The sequence below is a fragment of the Mus caroli genome, unplaced genomic scaffold (genome assembly GCF_978045245.1).
Source record: "Mus caroli unplaced genomic scaffold, Mus_caroli_1 scaffold_14, whole genome shotgun sequence".
Classification (NCBI taxonomy): domain Eukaryota; kingdom Metazoa; phylum Chordata; class Mammalia; order Rodentia; family Muridae; genus Mus; species Mus caroli.
Genome location: NW_028227269.1, coordinates 84,172,501 through 84,186,727, shown reverse-complemented (window position 1 = coordinate 84,186,727; position 14,227 = coordinate 84,172,501). Strand labels below are relative to the sequence as shown.

Genomic DNA, 14,227 nt, shown 5'->3' with positions numbered 1-14,227 from the left:
CCACTTTGCTTTCTCCTGGCTAAAGAGGGTTGAAGGAACACAGGCAACAGTGTGTTGCCATGGCAGACTGTAAGCTGGCCAGGCTCGGTCTCCAGGTTGGGACTCTGTGTAGACAGACCACACCACGCAGACTGGATGGAGGGAACTCAGGGAGAAGAAGAGAGGGACCAACTGTTTATCAGTGGCCTATTTTCCACATCTGCTCCATCCCCGCCCCCAGCCAGGCTTCATCTGTGATTGAGATCCACTTCAACATCAAGAAGTTACTCAGCCCCGGGAAGAAGTACATTTCCAGGAAGCAGTGTTTTCATTTTTTGAGTCTGCTCCCATCCCATTTCTCTGCAGCTGGGTAAACTTGAAGCTGGGCTAGCCTCTGGGTAGAAGGCAGCTAATGACGACTACCTTGCCTGTCTCCCGCAGCCCTGACAGAACCTGAGATAACACACCTAGCTCTGAGTAAAGGCAGGTTACTGTGTGAACCACTCTGAGCTGTTCCAGCGCTGCAGAGCAGGAAGTCTGACTGTGGAGATAAGAGATATGTGTATCCCCAGGTCTTGTACTCCTTGGCTAGGATAACTGCTTCATTACACCATCGCGGGCAACACATCTAGAACTCTCTAGAGCAGTGGTCCTCAACCTTCCTCATGCTACAGACCCTTTACCACAGTTCCTCCTCGTGTTGTGGTGATTCCCCCAACCAAAAAAAATCATTCCCGATGCTACTTCATAACTGCAACTGTGCCACTCTCATGAATCATAATGTATATATCTGATATACAGGATATCTGATCTGTGACCCCCTCAAGAGGTCATGACCACACATTGGAGAGCCACTGTTCGTGAGTCTACAGGGCTTTCTCCCACCTTATATTTATAGTGGTCGCCCCTATACTTCCTGTTCTCAGGGAGGCGACGTCCATTTGTAAGAGCAGAGACAGCCGATGATGGGGAAAGCCCTGTTTCTCTGGAGGTGGAGTTCAGATATCAGCTCTGTTTCTTGCTAGCTGAGTGACCTTGGGTAAGTCACACACGCTCTCTCTGAGCTTTAGTTGAGCTATTTGTACAAGAGAAGGTCTGCTCTGTGCTATTGTAGGTAGCAAACGGGAGCTCGAATTTGTCAGTAAGACTTCAACAAGTAGTGACTTCATTTCTTCTTCTCCCTGAGTTTCTAAATCCCCATCCATGAACTGGGGGACAGACAATAGCTGCCCTTTGAAAAGGCTGCCACGCAGATAGACGAAGGGAGACAGGTTTGAGACAAGCAAGCACAAAATAAACCTATTGTGGGATCCACCGTGCAAGACCAAGGCTGGTTTACTCCCCAGCTCACTGCAGTACCTGGTACACTCAAAAGGAAATTGGAGAAGAGAGGACCCAAGTTCAACCCCCAGGAAGCACATCAAGTGGTTCACAACAGCCTGTAACTGCAGCTCCCAGGGATCCAAATTCTCTAACCTCTGCACATATCTACACAAAGACACACACGCTCCACCCACCCCACCCCCACCCAGACACAAACTATTAAAAAAACAACAACAAAACTTGGCCTAAATAAATGAAGCAAGTAGTCTCAAAACGGTATATGCAGAGTTCTTTAACATCTCTAGGCCTCGGGCTCCTCATCTGTGAAATGGCCATATGTAGGCTTACCTGGAAGGGCAGGTATGGAAACTATGCCCTCTTCCTGGGCAGACACCACTCGAGGCAGCTGGGTAATTAAGAGCAATGTTTACTGAACGATACAGGACTGGGTACTAGGAAGGGGTTACAAGGATGGAAATGTACCTCACCCGCCTGGCCACCCCCCCAACACCCAGAGCCTACAGTACTTAGGAATTACAATGGCCTTAACTGGTGGGTGGATGTCCATAACAGACCATAGCATATTTGTACTGTGTCACATCGGTGATTATAGAAATCCATATATATATATATATATATATATTGCTTGTATAAAATCTTTTTTTTTGTAAAAAATATTAAAAAAAAAAAAAAGAAAAAGAAAGAAAGTATAAAAACCGTGTGCAGTTGGAAGCCCCGCCAGGACAGCCAGTCTGTAAACATTCATTGATTGAGTATGTGCTTTGGAAGGGCGCCCGCGCCTCTGTGCCGCAGCCAACTCCAGCTGGGTCATTGCAGCCCCACAGTGCACCCCCTTCCACTGGGCTTGGGCAGGGCTGGGGAGGTGGATTGCAGTCTATGCTGAGTTCCATCCGCGGGCCACACTGTGTTTGCAATGCATGGCTTTTCTTGGCTGCTCAGTAGTCCCCTGGGTGGGGGTCTTGGCAGAGAGGCCAAAGGAGTGCCTGAGGCTGCTACCTGGTTTGGCACCTCTCTGGCTCAGGTGTTCTTCAAGCTGGGCCCTGGAGGACAGCACCTATCTGCGGGTCAACCTTGGTCTCAGCACCTGGTCCCTCTGGTTTCTTCAGTCCGCTCTTGCTCTTGCGCGGCAGGGCTGAGTTTCAAAAAAGAGCCAGCTGGAGGCTAGTTATGCTAAGCCTCATCATAGAGTTTGTCACGTGCCTGGGAGGGGCCCTCCGTCACCTTGCTCCTCCTCTTCCTCTTTGCTGCTCCTCCCCTTCCTCCTCTTCCTCTGATGCCTCCTCCAGGCCTTCAGTCACTTCTTGTCCAGCTGCTCCAGCAGTGGGTTGCCTTCGGACTCGGGCGTCCTGACGCTATCTGTGCGCACGATGCAGGTGGGGCGGTGGCGGTTGAGCATCAGGATAAGCTGTTGCCGCTCCAGCTTCAGCTCCTCTATCTGCGTCTTCAGCTCTGCGTTCATGAGCTCCAACCGCTCTGACTCCTGTACAGACAGAGACACACCATCAGCTAGCGGTCACTGCCAGCCTGCTCCTGAGAGATGCCCAGCCATTATGGCTGGCACCTGTACTGCTGGCATGGTTTTCTGCTTGCCAGGTCTCGCTGAGCAGGCTGAGCATCTGGGGTGACTTTTTGCAGGCAGCACTGTGCCACACAGTAATAGCCTCTGTCACAGCAGGATGGGACCAGATGATATGTGGGAGCTAGTACAATTCAGATCCTTTCTTATTCCCTTCTCTCTATCATTCCAGCCACACAGCTTTCTTGCTGTTGACTAAAGAACACACCGAAAGCTCCCCTGCTCTATGAAGATCAGACAGAGGGTCCAAGGTGGCCCACACAAGACCAAGTGCTTTGAAATGCGGCAAAGGTATGGTGGGATTGATAAACTCAGTGTGAGCCATCCCCCCTAAAGCATGTGCCCCCTGGCCATCAGCTTGTATTGTTTAGAATGTTTCCTCTTCCCTCGGGATGCCCCACCATCTAGGAGTTTTGACCCCAGACAGGCAATCAACCTGTAGGACCGGAAATGAGGTTTCAAACTGATGTCAGATGAAACTTCCGATGCCCCGAGCGGGAGAAGGGATGCCGAGGATGTGATGGGGTGTGAGGTTGTGTGTTCACAGCGAAGACAGGTGACAAGCATGTCTGTTCAAGGCCTGGGGCTCACACAGCAGGCGGGAAGAACACAGTGATGGGCTCTTCCTGCTTTTCTAACAGCCATAACTGAAAGCTCGTGTGTGTGTGTGTGTGTGTGTGTGTGTGTGTGTGTGTGCGCGCACGCATGCGCGTACATAAGCTGAGGAACCTCAGGCCAGTGAGCTGGGAATAACTTTGTCCCAGGATCTAGAGAAGGGTTTGGCTGTCATGGCTAAGAAAGAGTGACTGGCAGATGAGGGACAGAGAATAAATATGCTGTGATTGCAACACACAACCCTCACAGGACCCTTTCAGCCCCAGACGCCAATGGTTTAGATGCTGAGGGACCAGTATTAGTCCAGAGCAGGCTAACTTGCAACTGCCTTTGTGACAGGTCCTTCTGCCCAGTGGGGCGTAGTTGGGGACAGCCTCCCTCTGAGAGAGAACTTTGGTGGGGTCCCCACACCTTGGGGCGGGGTGGAGGGAAGCTATCAGCAAGCCTGCCAGAGTTTTCCTTGGGAACCTTCTCAGAGGTGGCCGAATGGGCTCTCAGGGAACACAGGACGTCTGAGGGAGGCAGACTTTAGGACCAGGCACCCAGAGCAACAGCTTCAAGATGGAGAAAAGAAGATGCCAAGAGGGGGAAATATTTAAAAAAAAAAAAAAGCATCTATGGTGGCTTTTAATGGGACAGGCTGAGACAAGACTGGAATGCCGGCCTGGTCTGCAGTTCTCAGGATTCTGAGAGATGGCTAGTGTTTCCTCCATCCTCCTCACCTCCCCCAGCCCGGGCTGCTAACACAATCTTCAGATTGTCCTCAGCCTTGGTATTGAGAAGCCCCAGGGCCATCTACCCACCTCTGAGGATGTGCCTCAGCCTGCAAAGGAGATGAATGCTTTGGGGAATCCAAAGCCTGTGAGGACCCCCCTCCCCCAACTCCACCCCCTAGGGCTCCTGAGGAGAGTTCACTCAGTGCACAGCAAGGCCCAGCCACTGTCCGCCATCCTGAATGTAGGAGATGCGAAACTCTGGGTAAGAAACTTTCAGGGAGCTGGGCGTGATGGCGCACGCCTTTAATCCCGGCACTCGGGAGGCAGAGGCAGGCGGATTTCTGAGTTCGAGGCCAGCCTGGTCTACAGAGTGAGCTCCAGGACAGCCAGGGCTATACAGAGAAACCCTGTCTCAAAAAACCAAAAAAAAAAAAAAAAAAAAAAAGAAACTTTCAGGGAGAAGGAGAGACAAGGCACGCTGCCATGTGTGAAGACACAGCAGGGACCACAGTGTTCACTGCTCTCTAGGACACGGTAGGGTACAAGGCGGAAAAAGCAGGACAGAGCCACATGGCAGCCATGCTTAGAGTCTGAGTCTAGAGCAAGTTATCTTGTCAGCATAGAGGGGACGACTCCCCAGGATTGGAAGAGCCCCCACAGGGAACTTGCAATGTAAAACTGAAGGGCTAGAGAAGCTCTGGGGATCCCTCCTTATACCTCTCTCTGAGCAGAAAGAGTGGGGGGAAGGGGCTTCAAAGACAACTCAGTGAGTCTTGGGGACCATCTGGGCTTCGAGAGTGAAGGAGGCGGGTGGCAGCATGGCTACTACCTGAGAGGGGAGCTGAGCTAGACAGTGCTAAATGGAGTCTGGAAGGAGTTTGGGCTTGGGTACAGTTGAAGTTCAAGCTGGACGCGGCTAGTTGAACATAAACGTAGTGGCAGGAGCCTGTAGTTTGAGCCCTCAGAAATTGGAGACAGGAAGTTAGGTGTTCAAGACCAGCTTTGGCTACATAGTAAGCTTGAAGTCAATTTGGTCTACGTGAGACACTGGAATAACAAAATAATAACAAAACCCTTGGTGAAGAATACGACACAGTATTCAACAACGCACAGATGGACTCCAAAACACACACAGGTGATGCTTGGAGCAATTTGGCCCTGCTGTCATAGGACCACTATCCTCTTCCTATGTTGTGACTCCCTCCTGTGCTCAAGGAATTACTGGCTGGTGCTCACAGTTATTTATTGTGCAACTACAGAATCTGGGCTCAGAAGAATATTGTTAAAACATATTTATAAGAGTGGCTTGTTAGCAGGACACCCCTTTAATCCCAGCACTCAGGAGGCAGAGGCAGGTGGATCTCTTTGAGTCTGAGGCTAATCTGGTCTACAGAGAGACCAGCCAAGTTCCAGGACAAGAAGACAGAGATCCAGGACAGCCAAGGCTCCACAAAGAAACTATCTCCATAAACCCCAAAAATTCCAAAACAAACAAGCAAAAAAGAAAAAAAAAAAAAAAAAAAAAAAACAAAACCTGAAAACCAATGGCTTGTGGGATCTTAAAAGCTGCTTTAAATATTTTTTTTGTTTGCTTTTTAGACAGTTTTCAGTAGGTAGCCTAGGCTAGCCTCACACTTGTGATACTCCTTTTCACTAGATAGCCTTGGCTAGCCTCACACTTGTGCTAATCCGTTTCACTAGGTAGCCTAGATTAACCTCTCACCGTGATCCTCCTGCCTCAGACTCACAAGTGCTGGGGATACAGTTATGCAGAGGTTTCTAGATTTCTTTTGGGTTTTTTTAAGACAGGGTTCCTCTGTGTAACAGTTTCTAGATTTCTAGCAGCAGTGTTTGCCTAGTGAAAGAAGGAGCGACCTGGGCCTGGATCTTCCTGAACTTCACTCCCAGGGAGATGAATCTGCCTTGGTTTTTGCTTTCTGTGCTGACTTCTGGCGGATCTTTATTGCACTAGAAAAACTGAAGCCATTTGTTGGCTTAGAATAGAAATGGTGTAAGTTAAGATTTTGTCTCCTGGGGCTGAAGAGATGGCTCAGCAGTTAAGAGCACTGACTGCTCTTCCAAAGGTCCTGAATTCAATTCCTAGCAACCACATGGTGGCTCACAACCATCTGTAATGGGATCTGATGCCCTCTGTCGGTGTGTCTGAAGACATTGACAGTGTACTCACATACATAAAAATAAATACATAAAATCTTTAAAAAAATTTTTGTCTCCTACACTGTCATCAGCAGAGTAGAAAGACATTGCAGAGTTAGGCACTTTTCATCCTAGCTATGTGACTTTGTCCAAGTTACAGATCCCAGAGGCCTCCGTTTACACATGAATGCACACAAAATGGTTAGTCCAGGAAACTGTAAGCACTAAGATCCCCTAAAATATACTACATCATACATTTGTATCTATATTCCCCCCCCACACACACCCAGACAGGGTTTCCCTGTATAGCCCTGGCTGTCCTGGAACTTGTTCTAGAAACCAGGCTGGCCTCAAACTCACAGAGATCCACCTGCCTCTGTTTCTCAAGTGCTGGGATTAAAGGCATATGGCACCACCGGCCTGCTCTGACTTTATATTTTCAAGTGCCCTGGGGACATTGGTTCCATCAGCATTCTCTAAGGGTTGGGAAACACCTTGTGTCTGGGCTAAATTCTAGCTGTTTGCTAGCTATGCTACTGGGAGCAGCTTTCCCCATTTCTGGGAGTCTGGGCAACCTGAATACAGTTCTGGGCAGCTGAAGCCCACCCACTCACCCCCATCAGGAACCTGCCAGCAGAGGGGGGCCCTCTCACACTCCCAGGGCCAGTGAGACCATCACGGGGACAGAGCACCGTGTCTTAGGAATGTAAAATGGCCTCAGTGCCCCCAGGGCCCAGAGAACTTTGTATTAGGCACAGTGGCATGGCAGAAGAGACACTCCAGGCTGATGACCCTGACTGCAGATGGAGGCTTTGGGGTAGGCCCAAGGTCTGTGGGGTATGAACTGGTCCACCCAAAGACCCACCCAAGTTGGCCTTGACTGGTCTAAAGAGTCGAACTCTCTGGGAGGTAGTCTTTAAGTCTTAGAGTTGCATGTGAGTGTCCAGAGGTCAGGGTGTAAGCTCGGGTCAAGTCCTCAGGCACTGACAGCACAGTGGTCTGCCTTCAAACCCCACTTCTGCTTCCAAGGCCTCAGATGGGGAGGGGTGTCCAGGGAAGAGGACTGGGCTGGAGCCCACATGGTGATGCTTCCCAGACCCAAGGTCACATACTTTTCTCCACCTTGGCAGCCACATTTCCTACTGGGATAACAGAGCAAATTCAGCTGCTCTAACCTGAGGCCTGCCTCACAGTCAGGAGACTCCTCTGGCTGCTGCCCTCCTCCTCCTGAACCTTCATAGCTTCCATGACCATAGATGTTATCATAGAATGGGGTCACTCATGAACGTGGAAGGCGGCCTTAGAAACTATGCCAGGACAATGTGGACACACTAGTCTGTTTACGCTGGTCCATTTCTGACACCCAGCATGTAGGATCACTGTACAAACGAGGCTCAGGGTCTGTCTGCCCCGATGTCCTTCACATCTTTCATCTTTTACTTCTTCCCCTATTTATCTCACAAATGGAAGAATCTCTCCTCAGCAGCACTGTGTGTCCCCCACAGCACTCTGGCTTCTGAAACACACTCCTTGCTGGCTACTGGTTCTCACTTGCTATCTGTTGCCCACTAAGAGAACAGGACCCACTGACCCATAGTGCAGCGGGCCCTTGGTTACCACCTAAACAAAGAAATGGGCAAGTTCTTGCCCTGAATTTGCTAGCAGCGTTGCTTGGGCAAGCAACTTGGTCTCTTTGAACCATAGATCACTTTCTAAAATGGGAAGAATTAGTGGTACCTCATTGAAATGTTGTAATCATGTGAAATGCCCGGCACACAGTAGGCATTTAACAACTTCATCTGATACTGACATCTAGGGATGCAGTGGGTGTAGGACTGGTGTGTAGTTGGGAGCCTCTGGTGTGGCCTCTGCCAACTGGCTGACAAGCTCCAGGAAGCTGGAGTCATATGGGAAGTTTCTCCTAAGAAGCCCTGGGTGTTCAGCACAGGACACAACCCTCATCTTTAAAGCCTTTATCTTAGAGACTGCTGAACAATCTAGTCTAGTGCTGCATACCCCCTCTAAGACCTCCCAGCCTCTGGCAACTCAGTTCTGTTGATAAGCAGTGCCCGGCCCATGGCGCCCGAAGCTAAGGGTCTCCAGATGGCCCACACTGTTCACGCCTGTAGCCCAGAACAGCTCTCTGCTATGGCAGACATGACAAGAGGACACAGTCCACGGGGTCGGAGAACATCAGGCCACCCAGCCTTACCTCTTCATCTTCCACAGAAGAAGGGTGGCCACTCTTGCTGTGCCCCTCTAACAGTGTGCCTAGTGTACCCTAAACATTTCCCACACTTGTTCAGTTCATAAATGAATTAATGAATGAACCAGCTAAGGAACTGAGGGTCAGAGCGGGAATAGGGATATGGAGATCTGAGGTTAGCAGCAGACACTGACATCAGTCCTAGCCTTTAGCGGCTAGGGTTACATCGTCACCGTGCCTTCCTCCCTTGCAGAAAGGGAGCCACAAAGATCCCTATCTTCACCACCTGCTCTGGCAATGAAATGAGATCACACCCGGCACTTAGTACAGCGCCTGGCTTTGCAATGTTCATGACCGCTGCTCATCATTGCGGCTTGTAGAACAGTAATGCCCGCCTGTTAGGTTAGTACATTGCACCGCTATTACTGTTCAGTAGCAAACCAATGGCTGGGGTGGGCTGTTGCCGACTACTGGAAGACTAGTCGGCTTTCCACGGACTCCCCTTCCCTGACACCACCTTTGAGACAAAGACAGGGGCTGAGGGACAGGACCCAGGGCTAAGAGAGAGCAAGCACCCTGTTAGACATAACACAAAGTACACTGGCTGATGACGTCAGGAGACAACAGGCAGCTCCTGGAGGCTGACCTTCACATACTGGCCAGACCTCAGGTACCTGGGGGCAGCAGCCAAGAGTCAAAGGTCATGCCCAATGGGGCTAAGGGCAGACCAGTGGGGTATGCAGTGTGGATGAAGCATTGGAATAAAGGGAGTTTTTCGTGGTAGCCAGCCCAGGAGCTAAAGCCACTGCCCACAGATATGACATCGCTCCAATACTCTACTTCATTAGTAGGTACTTCAGAACACTGGTAGCTACAAGAGACCACAATGGATGGTTCCAGGTCTGGGCCACTGGGTTAATTAGTACCTGGGATCTAAGCTCAGTGGAGGAAAACATAGGTCCTTCTACCTTCTCTGGGTTGTACAGTGTCCGATCATGTCCCTGCATGTACATCAGCCCCTGCAAAGGACAAGGTGCCACACACCGCAGCTGCCCCACTCACCCTCTGCAGGAACTCCGTGCGTTCCTTCTTCTTGTTCCGGCATCTGGCTGCAGCAACTTTGTTCTTTTCCCGGCGCCTTTTCCTCCGCTCTTCTTCCTCATCTAGCTGTGAGGGCACAGAGCCACCGATTAGACACCATGGGTGGAACTGAGCCCAGCTTCTCACCTGACACATGGACAGACATGGGGACAGATCCCCCTCTCTCACCCACATCTCAGCAAACACCTGTGACTGCTGAGACAGAGAGGTCTCCTGGTCACAGGATACTCCTCAGAGCAGGTGGGCATCCTGGGGGAGGAGCCTGTGTCCCCTAAAGGCAGGGCCACCTGGCTCAGCCAGAATTTCTGGGGCTGGGAGCCAGTCCGCAAAGTGAGGCAGGCGGCTCCCTGCAAGTGGGTGGGGCAACCTGCTTTGCTCAAGCCCTCTGGGTGTGATTCTTTTCCAGGCCAGCAGCTCCCAGGCACTTCCTTTAAAAACACCTTGGGCAGAGACCCAGGTTCTCATTCTGCACCCACTTCTCCCAGACTCTTGTCACCCCACCTCTTCTGTTAGGGTTTCAAACCCTCACCACACCTTCCTACCGGTATGGCTCCTTCTCTCCGTCCCCAAAACTGCTGATCTATTTCCCCAGGCTGTCACAGTGACTCTGCCTTCTCACCTGGATGGACACATCTCTGGATCTCCTGAGACTGCAAGATAGCCTGTCTTCTCAAAGGAACTCAGGACTCATAAAGCAAGGCCCACAACACAGCAGGGGTAAAAATTCACCACCCGCCCTGCCGGGCAGTTGCTGAGTTTTCACTGTCCGTAATAACAAGAGCTGCTGCCTCCTGCTTACCTTGACAGATCCTTTCAACACACACCACTCCATTCTCCAGACCCATTCTCACCAGTCTCATGGGAAAGTGCTATCTATTACTGTCCCATTTTGCAGGCAGTAAATCTGAGGCTTAAAAGTTCACGTTATCTGTAGCCATTCATTCAACAAAGACATTTATTGCAAAGCCAGGCTGAGCTGGATTGTGAACTCAGGTTTTATAAGTTCCAACCTTTCTAAAAAAAAAAATTTTTTTTTTGGAGGCAGGGTCTCAAGTAGCCAAGACTGTTCTCCAACTCATTATGTAGTGAAAGATGACCTTGAGTTTATAAGCATCCTCCCCCACTTCCCGAGTGCTAAGATTATAACTGTAGACTATCACACTCAATTTATTAATTGAATCTAGGGCCTGATGCTAGACAGGCTCTTTGCCAACTGAGCCACATTCTTTCAGGATTTTCTGTTGGGGTGCCTTGGGCTGTCCTTGCCAACCAGGGAAATCTGGAGTCCTCGGAAGGCCAGCTGGGCTGGGGACAGCTCCAAGTCAGAGGCCACGAGCTGGGATGTTGCACTGGGCTTGCCAATTCTGTCACTTCTTGAGTGGGGTAAGGTTAAGGGGTGACTCTGGCAATCCACAGCCTGTGACAAAGTCTCAGTCCAAAGGGACACCAGCCAGGAAAGTCAGCATCCTCTCTCCGTGCACTTCTGGCATGGTCAGGAGCCCAGGACCCACACCAGCACCCTGGCCTTTGATTTTGGCAGCGCAGCCTCCTTCCTCCTGCCACACCACCTTAAGACTCCTCCTTAAGCCACACTGGCTCTCTGGGAGGCTGCTGGAGAGGTGCCTCATCGATGCCTCCACACCCGACACCTCCCATGCCCGAGCCTCCTTTGAAACCGAACCAGAAGTGGCAGCTCCTCTGGCTGACCCGCATCTGGGATACAGAAACCTGGCTGACATTGATTCCGCCCGACCTCGGCCTCACCCCAGAGCAGGCCGAGGTAACCGTGACATCAGGCAAAGGGAAGGAACCGGAGGAAGTGGCTGGCAGCGCAATCTCCCCTCTGCCAAGAGGCTCTGCCCACAAACTGCCATGGTGATGGGTGCAGCCTACCCCTGCCGGGCCTTACTCTAAGCAGCCCAGTGAGACACAGCCCCTGTCCCCCAATCCCGGTTCTTACCAGGCAACGCCTGCACAAGGCCCTGGCCCAGAGGGCTGGGAGTAACACATTCAGGGGCTGTGGCTGCAGTTTAACAAGTCACCCAGGCCAGTTTGACACCCAGTTCACTGAACTGTTCCATCCGCCCTCGGAGCCCATCAAACCCTTCCTTCAATACTTTTTAGTCTGGAGGCCACATCCTCCTCCACCCCAGCCAAGAAGACGTTCCTTTCCTACTTGGTAAACTGCTTCTCATCCTTCAAGAGTCAATGTCACCTCCTCTAGGAAGGCCCCTCTGGTGTCCCTGACAGAATCCCCTGAGCTACTACAGAATTCCACCCCTTCCCTGCTAGGCTGGAGGATGGATAGCTAAGTCATGGAATACCAGACTGTAGAGAACTGCAAGGCCGGATGGATGCCACCTATACAGAGATGTCGGCAGCTGCACTGGCATCTATGGGACCTCTGCCCTGCACTCAGGAAACCCGTTCCACCAGGATGCCTCTTGTCTGTCTAGAGGGAGCTGGAAGTCTGGAACTGTCTCCCCCAGAAACAGAGCGACTAAGGGTAGTATCTAGATTTGGGGTGCAGGGTACTAATAAACTGTGCCAGGTCTATTCAGACCCTATGAAGTTCTGGGGTGTGAATTTAGGTCTAGAGCCCCCCATTCTGCAGCTGCCACAGCAGTGCCTGCCCCCAGCCACTCCTCCACCCATGCACACCCTGAGCAACCTTTCTCATTAAATGACATCTCGCCTAGTCGAGATGTGGCCCAAGAGTTTACCACATCTTCCCCGTCAGAATGGGGGTGCATCTCCTCAATGCATCCCACCCACAACTGTTGCTTTGGAGGAGTCCAGAGGAGATATAGCTGGCAAAGCTCTTCCAGAAACGGGCCAGGGGCTCATGGGGCCTCTGCCTTCTGCACTCCACAGCCACTAGGCTTGTCACACTGTATCAGTGCCTGAAATGTCTGTGTCCCTGACTGGACAGAGACTCTACTCCTGCCCCCCACCCCACACCCATCCTCTGCCTGCTTTCCTCCAGAGCAAGCTGGGCTCCCCCTTCCCTGATACTTCCTGGGTTTGACAAAGCATCTGACCGACTGTTCTCACCACACACAGAGCAGCCATCTAAAACCAGAACCCCAAATGGGGACTGGCAGGGCTCCTTACAGACACAGCCAGAAGAGCTGGGTGTCTGAGGAGGAGGCAGCAGAAGGCATTTAGGGAATAGTGTGATGGAGTTGGGGGTTGGAAGCCTATCGTTCCTAGCCATCACCCCCAATTTCCAGAAGCCCCCAAGGGAAAGACGCCTGCATTCAGTGACAATTGCTCCTCAACTGCACCCTGCATCGGAGGGAAAGATACTTCAGGGACCTGCCACCTTTAGTGTCCTCCCTTTACCACATCCCATCTTTGTTCTCAAGTTCCTGCTGAGGAATAGGCAGGTCCCAGATCCTGCACAGCTGACGGGGACAAGGTAGGGACGGCTGATATGAGCTGTGCTGTATTGTTATTTGAAGATCCTGAGTGTGGGACACAGGAGATGTGCAGAGTCACCAACTTCCACTGTTGCCTGCAGCAGAAAGATCAGGCAGTTGAAATATACAGGAATAAAAAAAAAAGGCACAAGGGAACTGCTCAGCTGCAGGAGGAAGTCACAGGCATAGAGAAGAACTGTGGACCAAGGAGGGTGAGCAAGGTGCTCAGGGCACACACTGGAGGAGACCCACCCTGGGGTCTCGGAAAGCACACAATGGGTACCAGGGAGGGACTATGTCCTTCACTGTCATATCTAGGCCCCTCACCTGCTCACCCTGGCAGTGCCCCTGAGAGACAGTCCAGGCAGAAACAGGTACATGTAGAACGCAGAGACAAAGATGAATGAAGAGCTGGAGATAAATGGGAGACGCAGACAGACAGACCGCAGGCAGGCAGGCAGGCAGGCAGACAGAGGTGAGCAGAAGCACACAGACAGGAAAAGTATCTTGATCCTTTTGATCCCACCAGGTGGCCTGACTTCCGACTATGCTGCTTGTCTTTGGAGTTCAGGGTGGACTTGAGACTCTCTCCTTTGGCACAGAGAGTGAGTCTGATGGAGGGAGGTCTCTATCATTTGCTATTGGAGGATGCCTGTGACGTTAGGTTCCCCCCTCATGAAGTCAGGGGTTCCTAGTGATACAGGAAGACCAGAAGGTGGTCCCCAGTCATCTCAGGAAGAGGTGCCCAGCAGTAATGTCTCTAGAACCAGCCTCTCAGAGTGGCAGAACACGGACGCAGAGTCCCCTCGAACAAGCATCTGCAGAAGCAAGCAAACCGTGCCACTGGGGAGAGATGGATCGCAAGAACTGGCTTTTAAAATTCCCTCTTCCAACCTACTACTCGGCTAAATGGACTCCTAACAGCTCATCATTATACTAGTGTTATGAGTCTCTCAGCCCTCATCTGAAAAGATCCTATGTGCGGCAGATGACGACTAACAAAGCCCACAGTGGGTCTGCACGTGGAGAGCTCAGTCCCAGATGGGATGTCTACTCCCCGTCCTCCCTCCCATCCTCTCTTCCATCCTCCCTCCCAGGCTCCTGGATCACG

At 51.3% G+C, this 14,227-nt stretch overlaps 1 protein-coding gene across 1 annotated transcript in view; it reads right to left on the bottom strand.

The window, feature by feature from the left end:
* Positions 1-1,712: 1,712 nt before the first annotated feature.
* The window catches only part of Jdp2 (Jun dimerization protein 2), a 40,603-nt gene continuing 28,088 nt past the window's right edge, over positions 1,713-14,227 (bottom strand). The window contains exons 3-4 of the mRNA XM_021179409.3: positions 9,656-9,760; positions 1,713-2,803 (exon numbers count right to left, since the gene is read on the bottom strand). Coding sequence (XP_021035068.2) covers positions 2,618-2,803; positions 9,656-9,760 — 291 coding nt within the window. The 3' untranslated portion in view covers positions 1,713-2,617. The remainder of the gene's footprint in view (positions 2,804-9,655; positions 9,761-14,227) is intronic.